This window comes from Ornithorhynchus anatinus, chromosome 16, assembly GCF_004115215.2.
Source record: "Ornithorhynchus anatinus isolate Pmale09 chromosome 16, mOrnAna1.pri.v4, whole genome shotgun sequence".
Taxonomy (NCBI): Eukaryota; Metazoa; Chordata; class Mammalia; order Monotremata; family Ornithorhynchidae; genus Ornithorhynchus; species Ornithorhynchus anatinus.
The window spans coordinates 26,560,110-26,583,978 of NC_041743.1; the positions used below are offsets into that span (position 1 = coordinate 26,560,110).

The 23,869-nt window shown below is 43.2% G+C and overlaps 1 protein-coding gene across 1 annotated transcript; it reads right to left on the reverse strand.

Annotated features, from left to right (window-relative positions):
- On the reverse strand, nt 1-23,195 carry LOC100079831 (pancreatic lipase-related protein 2-like). The gene is made up of 12 exons (XM_039914364.1): nt 23,045-23,195; nt 22,033-22,187; nt 18,550-18,675; nt 17,193-17,327; nt 14,981-15,092; nt 13,896-14,015; nt 13,684-13,803; nt 8,098-8,216; nt 6,594-6,723; nt 4,606-4,717; nt 3,298-3,465; nt 1-101 (listed from the first exon to the last, which is right to left on the reverse strand). The coding sequence occupies exons 1-12, from the start codon at nt 23,193-23,195 to the stop codon at nt 41-43; spliced, it is 1,509 nt and encodes a 502-aa protein (XP_039770298.1). The 3' UTR covers nt 1-40.
- Nucleotides 23,196-23,869: the final 674 nt, after the last annotated feature.

The window sequence follows — 23,869 nt, forward strand, 5'->3', positions numbered from 1 at the left end:
TATCCAATTTTATAAATACTTATCCACAGGTGGCACACGTTTAACAAGGATAGAGAGTCTGTAGGACGTTCTTCCTCACCGTGCAATTGCTGCAGAACTGCCTGAGGAAGGAAGGAGAAATCGAATTTAGGTATCTGATCTGGTTCGTCCCAAATCTGACTTCGCAGTAGTGTTGACTTGCTAGCAATACTGTCTTAAAGAAGCCAATTTAATGGAAGAGAACTGGCCATGTAACTAGGGAAAATCAATTCCTGAACCAAAACACTAGGCAGTACAGTATGGATGAATGTTTGGGATGGCTTCAAGATCACAACTCGGATCCTACAGATGGTTCCCTGAGATTTGGAATAGCTTCTTTCTTATCTCCCTCCCTATCGCTAGTAGAGCCCCAGGGCTGGCTGATACCAAGTTGGAAAGATCAGGAAATAACAATAATTATTATTATTATTATTACAGTACTTGTTAAGCACTTATTATGGGCTAAGCACTGGGGAAGATACTAGTTAATCAGGTCGGATTCAGTCCCCGTCTCACATGGGGCTCACACTCCTAATCCCCATTTTACAGATAATGCTGAGAAGTGAAGTGACTTGCCCAAGGTCATACAGCAGACATGTGGTGGAGCCAGCATTAGAACCCAGGACCTTCTGCCGCCCAGGCCCATGCTCTATCCCCTAAAACACGCTGCTTCTCTAGCTGGCAAAACTGAAGTTGGTGAAAATGGCCCAGGATTAGATATCCCATCTGGATACTGGCCTCTTCCCAGATATCAGGTCAAGAGAATTAAGGTACTGGCACTTTTTTGGCTTTTGTGTTAGAGCATCAAAGCTCAGGAGCTCCTGGGGATAACACCAAGGCCCCCGCAAAACAGCCAAATGCGGGCAAGCCATTTATAACTGAAGCCTTCCACTTGGAGGTTCACGTTCCGGTAGAAAGAATATTCAAGTTTCCACGGTCGCGGAAGAATCTCACAGGTTACATATGAAGCAGCGTGGCTCAGTGGAAAGGGCACGGGCTAGGTCATGGGTTCGAATACCGGATCTGCCACTTATCGGCTGTGTGACTGTGAGCAAGTCACTTCACTTCTCTGGGCCTCAGTTACCTCATCTGTAAAATGGGGATCAAGACTGTGAGCCTCATGTGGGGAAAACCTGATTACCCCGTATCTACCCCGGCGCTTATAACAGTGCTCTGCACATAGTAAGCGCTTAACAAATACCAACATTTTTATATGGGGCTGAGAAACAAGATCCATTCTTCGCCTACAGAACCAAATGTTTCCAATTCTTATTCTGTATTCTTTTCTTTCCTCTCCTGTCAGGAAGGGTCAATTTCTCCTAGTAGGGTGGGATTTATTGGTTACAGATTACAGTTTTGTAGAAAGGAAAACTGGGCCCAAACCATTAATGGGTCTTTTGGGTGCATGCCAGAACTTTAATGGACGGAAGTCAGTTTCATGATAAATATTTAGAAAGCCCTCGGCAAGCAACAAACCACATTCACTTACTTTGGAAGGAAGCTGAAACTGACCTATCCATTTGCAAACATCAGCATCGTTAATCTAGTCCGTAAACAATATCGCAGGGGTTACAGCACAGTCTTCTTCCGACCTACTGGTGTTGCTTCTCGACTTAGAACTTATTATGAGCGGGCGAGGCAGGCTGGCCTCAGCCTTCTACTCTGTCTCCCACTGTTTGGTCGATGGGTGAAAGTGCTTCCCTGAGAGAACGCAGCCTAAATGATTTCGACTTTGGGGCGTGTGTGATGGCTAAATTAATAATTGGCATCATCATAATAATGTTATTTGTTAAGCGCTTGCTATGTGCAGAGCACTGTTCTAAGTGCCGGGGTAGATACAGGGTAATCGGATGGTCCCACGTGAGGCTCCCAGTTAATCCCCATTTTACAGATGAGGTAACGGAGGCACAGAGAAGTGAAGTGACTTGCCCACAGTCACATAGCTGACAAGTGGCAGAGCCGGGAGTCGAACCCATGACCTCTGACTCCGAAGCCCAAGCTCTTTCAGTAGACGGGCTCCCTTGCCTGAACATTCAGTTATAATTTTACTCTCCCAAGTGCTTAGTACAGTGCTCTGCACACTCTACATGCTCAATAAATACCACTGATTGACTGATTTAGTTAGACCCTCTTCCCAAATAAGGGAAGGGGAGAAACACAGACAGCATCTTGGGTATTGCTCTACTCTCTCAGTGCCTCCTGTTATTCATTCTAATGCCATTTGACACTTTAATTACTGTACAAGAAGAATAATTGGGGTACTTATTAAGTGCTTACTATGTGTCAAACACTGTTCTAAGTACTGGGGTAGATACAAGATAGGTTGGACACATGAGGCTCCCAATATTAACCTCCATTTTACAGGTGAGGTAATAGACACACAGAAATGACTTCCCAAGATCACCCAGCAGACAAGTGATAGAGGTAGGATTAGAACACAGGTCCTCTGACTCCCAGCCCTCTGCTCTTTCCATTACTTCTCAATAACCAGATACAAAAATTTAGACAGGTGCATGGATTCCCTTTCCATGTAATTCCTCATCAGTTCGTGTTCAACTTGAAATCTTCAGTGAAACCACTTAAACATAATGATAGTAAGGTCCCTAGTATTTGCAGAACGTGAGCTTGCCTTACAGAAGCAGCGTGGCTCAGTGGAAAGAGCCCGGGCTTGGGAGTCAGAGGTCATGGGTTCGTATCCTGGCTCTGCCACTGGTCAGCTGTGTGACCGCGGGCAAGTCACTTCACTTCTCTGTGCCTCAGTTACCTCATCTGTCAAATGGGGATTAACTGTGAGCCTCACGTGGGGCAACCTGATTGCCCTGTATCTACCCCAGCGCTCAGAACAGTGCTCTGCACATAGTAAGCGCTTTACAAACAGCAACATTATTATCTCTAACACCCAAGTTGAGACATTATTTCTTCCACCAGTCACTTCCCTTGAAATGAATTTGATCTTTGTGAAATATGAGGTTATTAAATACAGAGCAGGGTCACATGGCCATGCGAAGCAGCAAGACCTAGTGGATAGATGACAGGTCTGGGAGTCAGAAGGACCTGGGTTCCAATCCCTCCTCTAGCACGCGTCTGCTGCTTGACTGTGGACAAGTCACTTAACTTCTCTGTGCCTCAGTTATCTGTAAAATGGGAATTAAGGTTGTGAGCCCCATGTGGGACAGGGACTGTGTCCAACCTGATTAGCTTGTCTCTACCCCAGTTCTTAGTACAGTGCCTGGCACATAGTTACTGCTTATCAAATGCCATGAAAAAACAAAAACATACTGAATTTCGCCATCAGCAGTTTGCAGCGTGACTGTGGTAGCTCCCAGCTGGGGCCGAAAGAAATCGATTACATTGTTGAACCACAGAAATTTAACCTTCTGTACTTGTCCAACGTTACGCTCCACATCAATCTCTTTGGTAAAATTGGCCCCTCGCTTGAGGGATCCCCTGAAATACATAAACAACATGTCCATCGATTAATGGCTAAGACCATCAAAAATGCCCCATTTCTCTTCGCTCCTGTAGTAAGCTGAACATGGAAAGGCAAGAAAACCTGTAACATTTTGTTTTCTTCAACAGTCTCGAGTAATCAACAAACACACTAAATGTGGTTAAAAACCAAAATGCGAGTGGTCTGCAGAGATGGCCAAATTTGGAATGCGCCCTTCTGCTGCAGGGAGTTGAGTGAGTCTTTATTTCCGGGCAGCAAGTTAGGAAGGCATTAAACTGAGTAGTCAGTCAATCGTATTTATTGAGTGCTTACTGTGTGCAGAGCACTGTGCTAAGAACTTGGGAGAGTACAATACAAAAACAGACGCATTCCCTGCTCACAACAAGCTTACAGTCTAGAGCCCCCCGATTAGACTGTAAGCCCGTCAGTGGGCATGGATCATCTCTATCTGTTGCTGAATTATACATTCCAAGCGCTTAGTACAGTGCTCCGCACATAGTAAGCGCTCAATAAATACTATTGAATGAATGATGACCTGGTTCAGGAAGAAAAGGCCACTCAGGACAGCTTTCTTCTCTCTCTAGAGCTGGTGTTATGTGGGCAAGGAATACGTTTGTTATATTGTACTCTCCCAAGTGCTTAGTACAGTGCTCTGCACACAGCAAGTCCTCAAAAAATACAACTGAATGAATAAGGAATGATAACCAATTATAAACCTAGGAAATGGGGGAGAGGGAGTCATTCAGTAAGATTGCAATGAGCCTAATGAGCTGCTTTTAAAGTAGAACTTTTTGAAAATTGAAAATGGAAAGCGTAGACATTCAAAATCATAATTAAAGCATAAACATTCTAAATCAGTCTCTCCCATAGCTTTCCCCCACTCTAGTCTACAAGCTCCTGTGGGGAGCGATTATGTTTACCAACTCCAGTGAACTATACCATCCCAAGTGCTTAGTACAGTGCTCTGCACACAGTAGGCACTCCATAAATACCAATCTAAAAGTCTATCTGTCCACATTTAAATAATATCTGATCACAAACATACCAAATGCTAATAACACGAGAATTAAAATGGAATAACACAATAAAAATAGATACCTGAAAAAACGGATATTTCATTGTAATAGTAAACTTACCCGTAGATATCATGTTGTCTTGAGTTTCCGCTTTCTCCATAAATTGCCATTTTTATACATCCCTTTACATCTTTAGTTCCATTCAGTGTAACTGACACCCTATACCTCCAACCTGCCCAGAGGAGAATTCACTGGATTAGACACTGTATCAGGTTTAAGAAAAAATAATCAAACGATGCTTGTTGCTTCAGGACTTGCTTACATTGTACGTGTGAAAACGCCGGAACATGACTGATATTTTCCCTTGCCTAAGCTGTCAAACTAGAGGAAGCCTTTCATCAGAAATTGGTCTCAGTCTCAAGGTTCCTGGTTTCCCAGGATTTCCAAAAGGTGAAACACGGCAAATGTTCTGGGAAATTGCATGTCAGTTTCATGAAAACAATCATCTAGGCTGTAATTATGGCAACATGGACCTACTCCTGTCTATGTCTGTCAATACAGTGAGAGGCCAGGCTGAAACTATAGAATGAAATAAAAGAACAATTTGGGAAGAAACAAATTGCATTTCAATTGTTTTTCTTACTTGAAAGTGAAATTTAGTTTACTAACACAATTAAAAATCATATATATATGTAAGTGTTCTTACTTCCTACATTTTCATTCTGTGGATATTTTACCTCCTGCTCCTTCATTTCATATTTAATCAATACTTGCCTATCTCTCCCAGTAGATTATAATTAAAATCTATATTATAATTATAATCTATAACTATTACTACAGGGGCAGCCTGTCTGTCTCTTGAACTCTCCCAAGCACATAATACCATGCTCTGTGCACAATAGCAGCTCAATAAATGAACTACTGAAGAAATAAATGATAAGATCTATCATTTCAACATAATCAATATAAATTTGGTGCATTGAGTTTCACTTAAGAGGCAACAAGAATACATTACTTAGGAGCTAACAGTCAAGATTAATGCATGGGTTGGGAACAAAAGTTTTTGAAGATATAAAAAAAAATTCCATGCATTTCAGACATTTTAATACAAAATGAGAGACATAGGCCCTAGTGAGAAATAGCATGCCCTAGTGGAAAGAGCCCGGGCCTGGGTCAGAGAACCTGGGTTCTAATCCCAGCTGTTCCCTGTACCTGCTGTGTGGCCTTAGATAGTCACTTAACTTCTCTGGGCCTCAGTTTCCTCACCTGTAAAATGGGGATTCAATACCTCTTCTCCCTCCTGCTTAAGAGATCATGGAAGCAGAATGGCCCAGCGAAAAGAGCACGGGCCTGGGAGTCAGAGGACTCGGGTTCTAATCCCAGCTCTGCTTGGCCAGCTCTGTGACCTAGAGCGAGTCACTTAAACCCCTTTGTCTCAGCTTCTTCCTCATAAACTGGGGATAAGACAGACTGTGCTTAGTCCAGCGCTCCGTACCCAATAAGCGTTCAGTCAGTAGCATCGACTGTTTGAGCCTGAAATTTCGTTCTCCAGCCACAATATTGCTTCACCGTTCCCGACTTGTCTGTCTCCCAGTCCTCTCCCGGACCTTTATTCAAAGATTGTGAGGCGCTCGAAGGTCAGGGTCAGTGTCTGATTCCCATTTTTATTCCCTCTCTAATGCTTAGTACAGTGTTCTGTACACAATGTATGCTTATTAAATAGTAAATATTATTACTACTACTACTGAACTGTGAGCCCATTGTGGGCAGGGATTGTCTCTGTTGCTGAATTGTACTTTCCAAGCTCTTAGTACAGTGCTCTGCACATAGTAAGCGCTCAATAAATACGATTGAATGAATGAATGAATACCATGTGTATGCATGAATTCTAAAAGGAATGATGATCTCTGTTTGCACATAGTATATTGCCCAGAACTCGTACTTGTTCATAACAGATACCATATCAGAAGCTGCTTTTATGTACTTTACTGCCTTTCTACTTTCAAGGAAGGCAGTAGCCCAATAAAAAGTTTTTATGGATAGGGAATATTTCTGAAACCGCTGGTGCGGCTGATTTAAAGAATGAGGGGAGAGAAACAGAAACTTACGGGCAAAGTTCTTGGCATCTCCGGTGTTCAAATAGAAGGTCTGTCCCACTTCACTTATATTCCCCTTGAACCGATCAGCAAAGTGACCCATTTGTGGGCATCCTTCAGGTGGGCAAGGGAAACATTTGTTCTGAAGAAGAGAAACACAATTTATTTATTTCTTGGGCCCAGCCTTTGGAATAAGGAATGGGTAAGACTGTGAGACCTGTGTGGGATATGGACTGTGTCTAATGGTCTTGGGTCTATTCCAGCTCTCAGTACAGTGCCTGGCACGAGTGCCTAGTACAGTGCCCTGCACACAGTAAGCCCTCAATAAATGATTGAATGAATAGTAAGTGCTTAACAAATGCCATTAAATTTAAAAAAATCTGGCGTAATGTTACCTGTTTCCCCAAGGAAGGGCAAAATACTTCAACCAATCTCAGCATGGAATGAGTTAAAAAATCAGAATAGGCTTGGAAAGGGAAAGAGAACTGAATTTTAAACATTGTTTTCACCCTTCAGGAAGTTTGCTTTAAAAATTAGACACACATAAAACAATAGTAATAATTACGGTGTTTCTTAAGCACTTCCCATATGCCAGGCACTGTACTAAACCCTGGGGTGGATGTAAGTAAATCAGATTGGACACAGTCCCTGTGCCATATGGGGCTCATGATCTCAATCCCCATTTTACAGATGAGGTAACTGAGGCAAAGAGAGTGAAGTTTCTTGCCCAAAGTAACACAGCAGACAAGGGATGGATTCAGAATTAGAATCTTTGACCTTCTGACTCCCAGGCCCATGCCTTATCTACTATGCCATGCTGCTTTAACGAAGGGCAGGATTAATTTGGGGGTCTCTCTATTCTTTATACAGTACGGTCTATTAAGCACAGGCTGTAAATATTCATTCATTCAATAGTATTTATTGAGCGCTTACTATGTGCAGAGCACCGTACTAAGCGCTTGGGATGTACAATTCGGAACAGTTAGAGACAATCGCTGCCCACCGACGGGCTCACGGTCTAAATGGGGGAGACAGACAGCAAAGCAAAACAAAACAAAAACTAGACATCATCAAGATAAATAGAATCAAGGGGATGTACACATCCTTAACAAAATAAATAGGGTAATAAATAATATATACAAATGAGCACAGTGCTGAGGAGAGGGGAAGGGGAAAGAGCAGAGGGTGGGGGGAGGGGAGTGAGAGGAGAGGGAAGAAGGGGCTCAGTCTGGGAAGGCCTCTTGGAGGAGGTGAGCTCTCAATAGGGCTTTGAAGAGGGGAAGACAGTTTGGCGGAGGTGAGGAGGGAGGGCATGCCAGGCCAGCGGGAGGACGTGGGCCAGGGGTCGACGGCGGGATAGGCGTGAACGGGGGACGGTGAGGTGAGCGGCAGAGGAGCGGAGCATGCGGGTTGGGCAGTATAAAGGGAGAAGGGAGGAGAGGTAGGAGGGGGCAAGGGGATGAGAGCCCTTTTGAGAAGATGGCACCGATTTCCCTAAAATATGGGATTAACTCACCTTCTCAAAATCATCATAAGAATCACAGGGGTAGCCAAGAAAACCTTCAGGGTTGATTATGCTCTCGGCATAATACTTATAGCTTCTTAAGTGATTACAGGCTACAAAGGCTTGTGTTCCTGCAAAAATACATTTGAAAAAAATATCAGTAAGAGTTGGTTTTCATTTTCTCCAGCCAACATTCAGATCAGGCTAAGACGGAATAGGACTACTCAGATTTTGGTCCCTCAAAGAATTTCACAATTTGGTGTGATCATCTTTGAATGCTTTGTAATGATTGACTGTTACATGTGTCTTTTTAAATTCATTTACTTAATTTACAATCAGTCTATCAAAAGCAATGGGAAGATTGTAGAAGGTACACCTGCAATGGAAATCTGTGATGCTTATTTGGATAAACTGGCTTTGAACAGCACTGAAGCAACTGGGCTGGCTTTCTGACCCTCTGTGACTCCATTAACATCTTCTGCATTTCTCATGAATGTAGAAGGAGAAATGGATTTTGTATTTAAGAACATAAAACAGTATCTTTTGAACCCGAGGTTCCCCGAGTCACTAAATTGCCTTTTGCCCGGTTTTCTTTTTAATTCACTTTCTTCCATTTAGTTAACTTATAATTTTCTAATTTATTGAACATTTGCAGTCATACATGGTCTTATCATTTTAAAGAATTTGGCATATTTGTTCAGTAGAAATAAAGTAGGAAATCCCTATGAGCATTTCTAGAGAGACTTGTATATTTTAACACCCTGAGAATGGGAAAAAAAAAAAGCACTTAAGAACATAAAGTGGCTCAGACCAGTGGTCTATCCTGATCTCTCTGTTCTAGCACTATCTGCTCTTTGTAACAGGGGAAATTAAAAGTTCTAAACTCCACCATCCCTTTCTGGTCCACCCTTTTGTGCCATAATGACCAATTTAGTACATTTAGCGCTCACCAAGTTGCCCTCATTACTACACAATAGAACCTGTTTCAAACTTAATTGTTTCATTTCACACAAAATTGTTGCCCAGCAGCGCAGTAACAAAGAAAACGTGGATCTAATCGTCTCCCTCTGCCCAGCCCGGGTGACACGTAGCTTCACACAATAGAAACACGCTTTGGTGTTAATATTCTTACCCAGTCAAAATTGCTTACCTAATTAAGCCCATGTCATTTCTATTATTTATTCTCTGTTATTTCTGGTGAATTGGAACTATTAGCATCACCCCAGTTTCTTTTTTCGAATGTGCTGCACGTTGTTTTCTGTTTCACTGAGTTACCTAATAATGAGGTCAAATGAATTGGAACATTTGGAGTTGAAGCCCAGATCTATTACTCTAGGAAGTTGTTTTGTCCTCGACTACATGGAATGTTCTAATGTGCTTGGATGTCAGTAGGAAAAGAATGGAGAGAAGTCATTTTTTCATCAATGTGCAACTCCCTGAAAGATCAGAAACTACCCAGTTCTTAGCACTGACTAAAAATAGCTGGCATTAAATCTCTACCCTGAGAGCTACTCGTGATTAGTGACAGTATAAATCCTCAAAGGAGAGGTGCTGGTAACAATGGACTTTCAGCCAGACAAATACGAATAAATCCATTTTTGCAAATGACCGCATGGTAGAATTGTGTTTTTCAGAATATTGTGCTCAAATTTGAGATCAAAATGGACCACGCGAGCACCAGTAGATACAAAGGCCAGTCTGACAGTGGAATCAATGAGAAGACCGACCTCATCAAGGAAATTCAGTAAATGTAGAGATGAAACACAATGTCCTCTGTTTTAGGCCAAGATATTAAAATAGAACAGTTTCTGGAAAATGCTTTTAGAGATATAATAATGGAATAAATTAATTTTAAATTAGACATTTTTAACTGAAGACTGAAATGGTTGAATTGACCCAATTAAAAAAAAAAACCTGGGGGATGTAAATAGGGAAAGCTGTGAGAGTGTCCAAGAAAAGATGGTGATGGATGAATATTGAAGACTTCGAAGCAAATGGAAAGACAAAAGTACTCCAGATCAGGTCAGTTATTTGAAAAACAAAAAGGAAAAAAAAAAGCATGAATTCCCTTTCCCTGTCCCCAAGAAATGCAAGCAGGGTGACATAAAGGAAAGGGGAGGGAAAGAAATGAATAATCAGAGGGAACTATTTAGTGAGTAAAGCAACAAATTCTGAATTCATGCAGCGTGGCTTAGTGGAAAGAGGCATGGGTTTGGAAATCAGAGGTCATGGGTTCTAATCCCAACTCTGCCACTTAGCTGTGTGACTTTGGGCAAGTCACTTAACTTCTCTGTGCCTCAGTTACCTCATCTGTAAAATGGGAATTAACTGTGAGCCTCACGTGGGACAACCTGATTACCCTGTATCTACCCCAGCGCTAAGAACAGTGCTCTGCACATAGTAAGCACTTAATAAATACCAACATTATCATTATTATTATTATTCAACCAGAAGTAAGTCCTAATTTAAAAGATCCAGTATCCAACCTTGTCAGGAAAATCCTTACTATCCAATGATTTTTTTTTTTCTATTAGAGAACCAAATTAAACCTCAGTCAGATCAGAAAACTGAAAATCCTCAAAATTGAGTTAAGATTTCAATTGACACATCCAGACACTTTCAAACATATTCAAATCCAGCACCACAGGATTTAGCTATTAATAAGTAAATTAACGTCGTTCTAAAGCACTACTCCTGCCCCCAAAATAGGAGTAAACTCAATAAAATGGAATTGCATCAAACCTATGCCTTTGGTTATATATTGGTATGTGGGTTATATTTTTTATAGGCTGCAAATTAATAATTAACATTTTGCAAAATAATTAACAACCTAACAAATTATTAATAGGGCAAAGAGAAATGAAATTGGAGAATAGCTCTATTCATTCCTGGCAATAAATGTGGTCTGAGTTGCAATGAATAGGATTCCTTAAGGCAGTTTCTGAAGCCTCCAAGAAAAATGACTAGTAACTGGATTAAAGATGAGATCCAGACATCTATAAGATGAATATTCCTATCAATCAATTCTAGTTATTAAATGCTTAGTCTGTGCAAAATACGGCACTAAATTCTTGGGAGAGCACAATTCACCAAAGTGATAGACACATTACCTGCTCACCAGGAGTTTACAATCTAATAATAATTATGCTATCAGTTAAATTCTATAGTATTTACTGTGTGGCAAATACTACACTAAGCACTGGGGTAGATGTAAGATAGCCTGGTTGGATACACTCCCTGTCCCACATAGGGTTCAGAGACAAAGAGGGATGGTTAACGAGTATTTAAATCCCCATTCTAAAGATGAGGAAAGTGAGGCCCAGAGAAGTGAAATGACTCACCCAAGATCACACAGCCGGCAACGGGAGCAGCCGGGATTTGAACCCAGATCATCTGAGGCTCATGTCTGTACTCTTTCCACTAGGCCAAGCTGCTGCTCCATGTGTTATATTTCTTGTACGCATTGCCAACAAATTAAAAATCCCCATTGGACTTTGTGGATTCTGCCTCAGTAATGGAGATTTCCCCTCAACTGTTGTTAAATTACTAACTAATGAGGACATCTCAGTAGAAGATGCATATGATCGTAGTCCAGTAAAGGGACAGCCGAACCTCATGAAATGAAGAGCTGCAAACTCAAAACATAATATGGCTGAGACTTGCAGGTCAAAAAAATAAATGTCTAGCACGAGCAGTGCCAAGCAAGCATTCTCCGGAGTCTGGGGGTGGGGGGTATTTTTATTATCATTAATTATTATTAATGATATTTGATAAGCACTTACTATGTGCCAGGCACTATACTAAGCCCAGGGGGGTGGATACGGAGAAGGAGCGTGGCTCAGTGGAAAGAGCATGGGCTTGGGAGTCAGAGGTCATGGGTTCAAATCCCAGCTCTGTCACTTGTCAGCTGTGACTTTGGGCAAGTCACTTCACTTTGCTGTGCCTCAGTTACCTCATCCGTAAAATGGGGATTGACTGTGAGCCCTACGGGGGACAACCTGATTACCCTGTATCTACCCCAGCGCTTATAACAGTGCTCTGCACATAGTAAGCGCTTAACAAATACCAATATTATTATTATTATTACAGGTTAATTGGGTTGGACACACTCACTGTCCCACATGGGGCTCACTGTCTCAATCCCCATTTTACAGATAAGGGAACTGAGGCACAGCGAAGTTAAGTGATTGCTCGAAGTCACACAGCAGACAAGTAGAGGAGCTGGGATTAGAACCCGGGGACCTTCTGTTGTGGTGAGCAAGCGACAGCTGAGGCGGGATAGGAAGGGATGGTGTGCTTGTTTGTTTGTGGGGGTCGAATATCACGTCAGTCCTTGGCCCGGGTCCACCATCAAGCCTAGACTAGCGGCCCACTGCAGCCCATCGTGGCGGTGAAATAATCAACACCAGGGCAGACGTGCGCGAGCCACCCAGCAAGTGAAGAAGAGTGGCAACTGGGTCCTCATTGGTCTGGTAGCTCATCAGCAAAATCACGCGTTTGTGTTTGGTTAGTTGGACACCACTTACAGTGGAAGAAGGCCTAGCAGTCTCTTCGAGATGAATGTGTTAGCTGATGTAGCCTTGAAAGGCATTTACAAAAGCCATCAAAACATAAAAATTCAATTTGACCCACATCCCCGTTTGTGGAAATTAGCAATTGTGGTATTTTTAAGCTCTTACTGTGTGCCAAGCACTGTTCTAACCCCTGGGGTAGATACGAGGTAATCAAGTAATCAGCTCGGACACAATCCCTGGCCCACGTGGGGATCACAGTTTTAATCCCCATTTTACAAATGAGGTCACTGAGATTCAGAGAAGTTAAGTGACCAGCCCAAAGTCGCACAACAGTCACCTAGTGGAGCCGGGATTAGAACCCATGTCCATTAACTTCCAGGCCTGGGTTCTTTCCACTAGGCCACACTACTGCTCTGTACATCCCCTTCCCTCTCCTTTTCACCCCCGTGGGCCACCAAACTAAGAAAAATAATACCTCTGCCTGCAGAAGGCATGCTTAGTGCCCATTAGATGGTAGAAAACCAAATAATATGACATCTGGACCAGCTCAGTGGTTATTTTAGACCCCTGCTGATCCACCTCTGCTCTCCATCTCCTGATTCAGAACTGGTCCCAGGTCCCTGAGGTCCTCTATGTCCCTCTGAACCCTAGTTTCCCTTGTCTGAGGAACATCTCCAATGCCAGGGACCCAAGGCATTTCCCTCTTCTCCCTTTTGGGGAATGATGAGCCTCCCTTAATAATCACAAGCAATAGACAAATATGGATCCACAGAATCTATGCTAGAGTGGTCCAGTGAGAAGTGACGGCTATCCTTAACAAGAATATGGCATTAAGGTGGGAAAGACAATTCAACATCCTCCAAAACAAAGGCATTATCTTCTTAATTCCTAGGGAGCTTTCCAATGCCACGTAGTTTGATGATATGCCACGTCAATCCATCATTCGATATTTACTGAGGAGTTGCTGTGTGCAGAGCACTGTAATAAGCATCGGGAGAGTTCGATGCAACCGAGTTGGGAACATGTTCCCTGCCCACGGGGAGTTTAAAGTCAAGAGGGATTGATTCTTCATTTGCTTATTTACCTTCCCAGATTCCATTTATGTCCATAATTGTTGAAAGCATATTCTTCTTACATCCCGGCATTTGCTTTCCTCCATTTGGGAAAAAATCGAGATGACCCACAGTTTGGCTCATTCCAAAGCCTGAAAGATTTTGAAGAACAGTAAGCAAAACTCGGCCCATTCCTTTCATAAATATAATTAAGGCAGATGATAGCACTAGGCTTGATACTTACCCTTACAGGGGATCATTGGGGCAGAATCTGTGTGAATCACATCGACAAAAAGGGCATCGCTTGGATCCAGACGAACGTCTTCCGGTGCTCCTTGGAAGCAGGGTTCTGCTGGATCCAACCCTGAACGGAATATCATATATCACTTATGAAGGTGGGAAGGCCCATGGCATAGGACGGGGTGATAAAAAGGAGTGGGTAGAGGGGTAAATGGGAATTTTGCTCCGGGCGAACATCTGGAAAACAAAGACGTGGAACTTTCCATGTGTCCAGGCCCCCAAAGGTTCAGGAGCCAAATGAGCTACAAGGGAATGGTAAGTCTATAGGATGCAAGTGTACAAAGACCTGGATACTGATCCCGGCTCCTCCGCTTATCTTCTATGTGTCCTTGCTCAAGTCCTTTAACTTCTCTGTGCCTCAGTTACCTCATCTGTAAAACTGGGACTAAAACTTGGAGCCCCATGTGGGACATGGGCTGTGTCCTGCCTGATTATCTGGTATCTACCCCAGAGCTTAGAACAGTGCTTGGCACATAGTAAGCGTTTAACAAATACCCAAACTATTATTATTATAGAGTAAGTGCTTAATTAAGTGCCATTTTAAAAATGTCATCTCTAGGAGGGTCACAAAACTGTGAATTTGCAAACTGTAACTACCAGGACTGGTTAGGTAAAAATGCTTCTGAGATTCGAATGCTCCTTTAGGCAAAGTCAGAGGCTTTGCCCATCCTAACATAATGGAAAACAAAGAATTTATGGCATTACTACTGATCAAATCAAGGGACACACCAGGGAGAGAAACAATCTAGTGCTGTGCTGATTACACATGAATTGAGGTAGCGCAGTATGTATGAACCACTTGCATTTTCATCAGGAGTAATGGCTACAATGTGGAGAGAACGTGGGACTAATTCAGCCATCTCCCTCACCCCCGTTCACCCCTCTCTGAGAACTATTCTCGTTCTGAACAACTGGCTCCTTTTCTAGGAGCAGAATTCAATCAACAGATGGGAGGCTTCATCTCCCTCAGCTCCCTCTCCAGGGCCGATGGAAGTGCGCTGGTAATTGTCCCGCACAACTTTGACTTGCCTGTAATCCTTCCGATCTCGCCGGTGGTCCTCTTCCCAGCTTCCCCGGCTGCATGGGCTCCCAGACTGTGGCCAATGATGTGGACATTCGAAGGGGAATATCTCAGTTCTTTCTGGTGGAAAATGACAGCTCTTTATAGCCCAACATGTTCTCATTGGATGAATATTAATATTTGAAGTCACGAGAGGGAGGGGTGTGAAGGGGCCCTAAGCACTCTATCTCCCTCCAATAATGCTCTGCTCAATATGCCACTCCAAACCAGGCCAGAAAGTAGTGAGTGTTATTTATTTCCTCACATGGCTGTATCTACCCTCTCTAGACTGTAAACTCCTTGTGTGTAGAGAAAATGACAGCCCACTCTGTCGTATTGTAATAACAATGTTGGTATTTGTTAAGCGCTTACTACGTGCCGAGCACTGTTCTAAGCGCTGGGGTGGATACAGGGTAATCAGGTTGTCCCACTTGAGGCTCACAATCTTAATCCCTTTTTTACAGATGAGGTAACTGAGGCACCGAGAAGTCAAGTGACTTGCCCAAAGTCACACAGCTGACAGGTGGTGGAACCGGAATTAGAACCCACGACCTCTGACTCCTAAGCCCGTGATCTTTCCACTGAGCCATGTACTTTACCAAACACTTAGGACAGTACCCTGTATACAGTAAGCACTCAGTATATAGCACTAGAGAAGCAGCGTGGCTCAGTGGAAAGAGCCCGGGCTTGGGAGACAGAGATCACAGGTTCGAATCCCGGCTCTGCCACTCGTCAGCTGGGTGACTGTGGGCGAGTCACTTCCCTTCTCTGGGCCTCAGTTCCCTCATCTGTAAAATAGGGATGAAGACTGTGAGCCTCACGTGGGACAACCTGAGGACGCTGTATCTCCTCCAGCGCTTAGAACAGTGCTCGGCACATAGTAAGCGCTTAACAAATACCAACATCATCATCATCACTGAAAGACTGATTCCCCTGCAGGCATTCATTACCCATACGTTAATCCATGGTCTCGTTCATCTGGGTTTCAGCAGCTAGTTTTAGGATTGTGGGCACGGATTAGGGGCCTGGGACAAATCACACAAAGTTAACAAGAGCTTTCCGAAACGGGGCCTGGTGGCCAAAAACAGCCGCCGAAGTATACATTAAATAAAGGAGGAATAAGAATGGAATGAGAGCTAAATTCCAATGACTACTGCTCAGACCCCACCATTCCTGAGTCTAGGTAGAGAAAACAACGCTTGATGCTCTTGGCTTGGGCCCCAAGGAGACAATTCCTTCCTCCTAAAGAGGGTTCAATTAGTAATCTCAGGTTGTAGGTGTGTTCTTGCCACTTCTCACAGGAAATTTCAATCGGTACCATCTTGTCGCAGGCAATCTCAATTACATCTCTACTCTTCTTGGCAACTGTGGCAATCACGGTGACTGGAAACTGCTGTCTCTATGCTGAGAAAGCATAGCACTGGCACTGTGATGAGGTCGCTTTAGTATAAATTGGGTTGTGTGCGAAAACTATCGTGTACGCTTCACAATATGCTGGTCCCTTCCCCACCGGGAGCATGACATGCAGGGATAAGAGAATGTGGTCCTACACAAGTCACTAGCCCTTCTTCTTTCTCGCAGGTTCTTCCTTCCGAAGTCTTCACGAGTGGACCGAGGCTTGTTTACCCTTGTAGACTCCATTATCATCATCACAATCGCACAGATCAGCTCCACCAAGATGCAGAGTGGTCTGGTGGAAAGAGCATGGGCCTTGGGAGTCAAAGAACCTGGGTTCTTAATAAAAGTGCTTCAGAGATTCCATCGAGACGCTCATTATAAATATGATCGACGGATTGAGCATCATACCATCAGCATCGTCGATATCTACTGAGCATCTACTTTGTCCCGGAAACTTGTGGGATAACGTAACGGCCTCTGGAAGCCTTAAATTAGCATTTGGAAATGCTCGACTCCGTTTTTACTGCTCTTTCGGTGTGCTGATACTGCTGACCAGTGGCTGCTCAGTTCAATTACAAGCAACATTTTAATTTGCTCCGCATTTAAAAAGAGCTACAGAGCTGCGGTTAGTACAAACCCCAAAGGAGTTGGGCTACTTTCAGCACCCCATAAATATCCAACTCCAGTACTTTCTGGCAAGACATTTCAGGAAGAATTTTCATCTCAGGGAATTCGGATCTGGGGAGTTCTCAATACCTAGTATGAGCACGATGTGCCTCTTACCGAGAGGAAGTTGATGAGATACCATACTTCAGCCCCGACAACGCGAATATTGTTTACTGCTTGCGAGTAAAAAGTTCGTGATCCTCTTCTCCAGTCAACACAGATGCAGTTCGTTTGTTCCGCCTGGATTATTTTCTTGTGGAAACATGTAATAAGAAAGAATTAAAAGAAGCTTTACCAAACAGCACCACATCATCATGCTCATCCTCATCATTTATCATCATCTTCGGTACTAATGAGCTCCCACACTTGTCCCAAGCCCTCCAATAAATGCTATTTTGATCGTGGTATCTATTAAGTGCTTACTGTGTGCCAAGCACTGCACTCAGCACAGGGGTAGACTCGAGATAATCCGATCGCAAGTGGGGTTCACAGTCTAAGGAGGAGGAAGAACAGGAACTGAATCCCCATTTTGCAGATGAGGGAACTGAAGCCCAGAGAAGTTAAGTGACTTGCCCAACGTCACACAACGGGCAAGTGGTGAGGTCAGGATTAGAATCCACATCCTCTAACTCGCAGACTGCCCACCTCTCCCCAGGCCCTCCTCTAAGAATGTCCACTGAAACTTAGGCAACCCAGCAGGACCTCCATCATAAAAAATAATGCCAGCCGCTTTCGGTAGGCTGCACATGCACGAGGAACAGGACAAGGATTTTGGTGAGAGTCGGTAGCCGCAATGGAGGGACTAGAAAATCTAGGATTCTTCACAAACCACCAGTCAATCAATCAATCAATGGTATTTATTGAGCACTTACTATGTACAGAGAACCGTACTAAGTGCTTGGCACCCCCCCAGCACCCCCCCAGACTGTAAGCTCGTTTTAGGAAGGGAATGTATCTGTTTATCGTTGCGTTGTACTCTCCCAAGTGCTTAGTACAGTGCTCTGCACACAGTAAGCACTCAATAAATAAACTTGAATGAATGAATGCATACAACAGAATTAGCAGACAAGTTCCCTTCCCATGACGAGTTTAGAGTCGTTTATGGACCGCAGTGGAAATATCGCTGAACCAAGTACTTGAGTTTGTTTCCTTGGATTCAGAAGCAGCTCTAAAGCAGCGTGGCTGAGTGGGAAGAGCCCGGGCTTGGGAGTCAGAGGTCATGGGTTCGAATCCTGGCTCTGCCACTTGGCAGCTGTGTGAGTGTGGGCAAGTCACTTCACTTCTCTGTGCCTCAGTTCCCTCATCTGTAAAATGGGGATTAATTGTGAGCCTCACGTGGGACCACCTGATTACCCTGTAACTACCCCAGCCCTTAGAACAGTGCTCTGCACATAGTAAGCACTTAACAAATACCAACATTATTATTATTACCTGCTATACATATTACTAAAGTACAGTATATATGCTTTCTTACCTGGCACATGTCAGTCAGCCAGTTGCCTTCTCCCTTGTCTATGAATCCATGGATGATAAAATGGGTTTTCCTGTTGGTTTTAAAATTTGAGGCAAGAATGCTTTGTGGATCTGTTGCTTTGATTTCCTGCATTAAATCAAAAAAACTTTGTTTATGAAGATGATGCTACTGATGGAGAGTCTACATATCTAGCTTTCCTGTGAATAATACACACAGAATGATCTATATATGGAATATATACAACTGTTTTTGTGTACATAACATACACTGTTGTCTTTGCACATGGTTAGAATCTCACCATCAGTAGCTTCAATTTTAAAAGCAAAGGTTTGGATGAAGAGGACAACGCACTACTGAAAATTGATTCCACAGCCAGTAAACTGGCTCCTTGCCGGGCAGATAAATTTGCCTCTTGCAGTACCTCTGCTTGCAAGGCTGGTCTGGTGAATACCTGATCTTCTCAAAGCCTCTGCTCAGGAAGAGGCTTGTTAGCTGTGCCCATCTTTCTGGTTGTCACTCGCTAGTTCACTGCTCTGTCACACTGTTGGAGACCGTCTTGTGCTGTGTTACAAATCATTGATCTGCCCTCTCTGCTAGTCTGCCCCCATTCGATCCATCTTAAGGCCGCTGCCCGTGCTCTGTATTGCCATCTATTCTTCACAGACCCATTGTTTGTGAATCTCCCTAAACTCTTTTCGAGACTTTCATCCACAGACACATCTAAACCCTCATGAATCTATTCATATTTTCTTGCTCAACAACTTCATGAGATAAATTCCCTCCACTTAACGTTAGGCTATAAGAAGAGGTGTTTCCTTTATTTTTACTTATTTTAGGAGCCTATGGATTCTTCCTCATCCTAACATCAGATTTGATGAACAATAATGGCTTTGACTATTTTATAAATTTAGACATTTGATCTTTCAGCCCTTATGTTTCTATTCTGAAGGCTCCCGATATTTCTAGTCTCTCCTAGAGAACAAGTTCCTCTTCCCCCTGCTATTATTTTGGATTGTCTTTCTATCAGGCGTATTTAATAAGCACCTACTGTGTGCAGAACACTGTACTAATGATTAGGAGGAGTTCAATATAACAGTGGTGGTAGACATATTTCTTATCCACAATGAGCTCTTTTCGAGCTCTACTAGTCCCTTCTTAAATGTGGAGCAGCGTGCCTCGGTGGAAAAAGCACAGGCTTTGGAGTCAGAGGTCATGAGTTCAAATCCCAGCTCTGCCACTTGTCAGCTGTGTGACTGTGGGCAAGTCACTTCACTTCTCTGTGCCTCAGTTACCTCATCTGTAAAATGGGGATTAAGACTGTGAGCCCCAGGTGGGACAACCCGACTCCCCTGTGTCTACCCCAGCGCTTAGAACAGTGCTCCGCACATAGTAAGCGCTTAACAAATACCAACATTATTATTATTATTAAAATATGGCGACATAAAAATTCTAGAAGTAGTGTATCTTGTATATTATGCTCCCCCAAGTACTTAGTAAAGTGCTCTGCCCACAGTAAGTGCTCAATAAATACTATTGAATGAATGAATGAGTCATCACGTAGGGGTTGAATATCATTATTGTGGCTAGATAGAAAGATTTTCTGAAAATAATCACAAGGATCCCTCCCTCAGCGCTCTGCATCTAGACCTCTTTAGTGCTTGTTCTATTGCGTTTTAAATACCTGCATTTCTTATAATTCTCTCTCACCTCCCCATAGTGCTCTGGTTTCACACTTCTGTCATTTATCTCAGTCTTCTTCATTTCCTCAATCTTTGAAGTGATTTAAATGACTTGAGAAGAGAGATGCGGTTCACATTTCAATAGCATTTAGCTCTCCGGCATTAGAGCAATGCTAGATCTTCACTGTGCTAGAACAAGGTGTAGCCTGCTCCAACCATGAGTGAGGTAGAGTGTGGGCAGAAGAGAATGGGTGTTAGGCTCAAAAGGAGTTTCACTACATTCATGGCTGGTGAAGAACAGCTGGCAGTATGGAACACAAGCAGCTGCTGTGTGGTGGAATGAATGGCAGAACACTAACAGGACAGTCTCCGGTGAATGCTAGTAAATTCCACATCTGTCTGCTAAAAATCCCAACACCCAGCCCAGTGCACCCAGTCTATTCACTGGCGAAGCACCACTGGGCAGATGAAGAAGGGCAGCCTAGTCCCCCTCTAGACTGTAAGCACTCTGTGGGCGGGGAATTTGTGTATTGTACTCTACCAAGCACTTAGGACAGTGCTCTGCCCACGATAAGTGCTCAATAAATACAACTGATTGACTGGCTGACTGACTAGGGTCCCGGAAAAAGTGCTTAAAGCAGTGAGAAGTGAGGTCTATCTAGCAGGAGTACGGGGTCTATCAGGAAGCCGGTGACGGGCCATTTCCTGAAGCCGCTTCAGATAGGCCGCGAGTAACTCCAGTCTGGTCCAGGATCTCAGGAGAAAAGTCCAGACGACTTGGGTTCTAATCCCAGATCTGCCACTTGCCTGCGGGGTGACTTTGGACAAGTCACTTATGTTCTCTGTGCCTCCATTTCCTCATCGGTAAGATGAAAATTCAACACGTGTTTTCCCTCCTACTTAGATTGTGAGATCTGTATGGGACATATGGCAGAATGCTATCCGCCTCAGAGTTCAATATACTGCTTAGCACACAGTAAGAGCTTAACAAATACCTCAGCCTCTCTCCGACGGAAGAGAGTCCTGCTAGGATACTGAACGTGACAGAGGGCAGAGAAAGGATCAAGTCCTGGAGTGTGGTAGAGAGAAGGAATTTGGTGTCATTTTTAAGGCCCAACAATCTGAGAAGCTATAGCCTGAAGTCCTGAAATGGGGGTTTCTACCCGATGATCAATAAACGTTACCGAACCTCATATCCGATTACTGCCTGCTGAGTCACCATTATCTTATTATCATTATTTTTATTTGGAGGGTTAGGGGTGACAGCTGGACAGATAGTCTGTCACGAGATTTCCTTTTGCTGACAAGGTATGAAAGAGAACACTGTGAACATTAAATACAAAACCCTTCAAAAAAACTGTATTTCAGAACGTTTGATTACTGGTCCAAATATGCACTGTGATTTGATTATATAATCATATTTACAGTATTTTGGTTCACTGTTATTTAATATGCTTCGATGCTTTTTTTTTGTATCTTTGGAACACATTAATGCATATTACATTATTTCCTCTGGGGAATTATGCTTTATTAAGCCCTCTTTCGCTGAACACTCTACTGTCACGGAACCAATTAAAAACAATAACTGAGGAGTCTCTCTTCTCACATTATGGAAACTTTGCTTTCTTGTACTTAACCAACTAGTTTTTCCTTCTGGATAAATAATTTCCTCATCCTGTGCTAAGAATAGGAAAAAAACCAACCGATTGTTGAGTGGGTGAATGTACATAGGTATCTGAAAAAATCGAACACTTGACTAGACACTCAGACAAAATCCAAAGGTTTTCATGACACTCATTCTTACCTGGCACCTGTTTGGGTTTTCATTAGTGTAAAGGAGGAAGCGGGTGTTTATATATTCTGGAGAACAGGGTAAAATTTTCAAGCGTCTTTGAGGTATTCCCCCCCAAGGAGGGTCATCTCTAAAGCAGCCCAGTCTTTTAAAACAGATCCCCCTTCCTGCAGCACATGGATTGAAAAATGAGACAAGGGTGAGGAATTGGATACAAATAAGCTTTAGATGATGCTACCTCACTGAAGGACAGAAAAATTTGCTCAAAACAATTCAGCATGTTACAGAAAGCAGGCAGGGGCCTTTTTCTGGAGTCAAAATCACCGGTTCATTAGCTGGATGACAAACGAACTCTTCATTTCCAGTCACTGGGGGTGGAATAATGCTCCTTCACTATGGCCTAAACTACTCCTGCAGTCATTCATTCATTCAATTGTATTCATTAAGCTCATACTGTGTGCAGAGCAATGTACTAAGCGCTTGGGAAAGTACAATGCAACAATAAGGAGTGACAAATCCCTGCCCACAACGAGTTCACAGTCCGGAAAGGGCGGTGGGGAGACAGACATCAATACAAATAAACAGATATCAATACAAATAAATAAAATTACATAAGTGCTGTGGGGTTGGAAGAGGAGGGAAGAGCAAAGGGAGCAAGTCAGGGTGACGCAGAAGGGAGTAGGAGATGAGGAAAAGTAGGGCTTAGTCTGGGAAGGCAAATTCATTTTATAAGTTATAAACTGTTCTGCATTCTGGGAAAGTTCGCAGGGAAATGGTATTCAACATATTCTTAGAGACACATATTGAAACTCTCAACCTCAGCCTCTTTAGCCAGTGTGGCATAAATCCTCCTTTTTTTCAGTTCCATGGAAATAGGATTCCTTCACTTGTAAGAGACCCTGCTTCTAATCACCTTAGTACTCGAAACCCACCCCACCCTCTGAAACCAAAGGGAATTGTGCCTTCCCATTTCACATCATCTCTTCCCAGTGTGCTGAGATGTCACTGGTGAAGGATTTGTTACCTGAGAATTCCATTATAACCGGCAAATCTTTTTTCCTATCTCGAGCCTTTTCCCAGCCTGTGGAGAAGTAGTGTTGCCTAGTGGAAGGAGCACAAACCTGGGAATCGGGTTTTAAAGCGTCTTTGAGGTATTCCCGCCCAAGGAGGGCCATCTCTAAAGGAGCCCAGTCTTTTAAAACAGATCTCCCTTCCTGCAGCACGTGGATTGAAAAATGAGACAAGGGTGAGGAATTGGATACAAATAATTGCCTGCTGTGTGAGCTTAGGCAAGACACTTAACTTCTTTGAGCCTCAGTTTCTGAATCTGTAAAATGGGAATTAAATACCTGTTCTCTCCCTCCCTTCAAGTGTAAGCCTCGTATGGGGCAGGGACTGTGTCATATCTGATGTCTGATATCTGATGTCATGATACTCACTGCAGCACTTGGCATATAGTAAGTGTTTAATAAATACGGCATCATTATTACCTAGATGACTATTACCTCAAAAGCCCACATTTACCATGTCAATAATGAGCTCACTTTTTGCAATAAAAGAGACAATTCAGAAACGTGATTCAGAGCCTGCTCTCAACATGGAAACTTTCACACAGCAGCATGGCACAGGGAATAGAACACTGGCCTGGGAATCAGAAGGGCATGGGTTCTAATATCGGCTCCCCTAATAGTAATAATAATGATAATAATAATGTTGGGAATTGTTAAGCACTTACTATGTGCCAAGCACTGTTTTAAGGGGAGATACAAGATCATCAGGTTGTCCCACGTGGGGCTCACGGCCTTAATCCCCATTTTACAGATGAGGTCACCGAGGCCCAGAGAAGTGA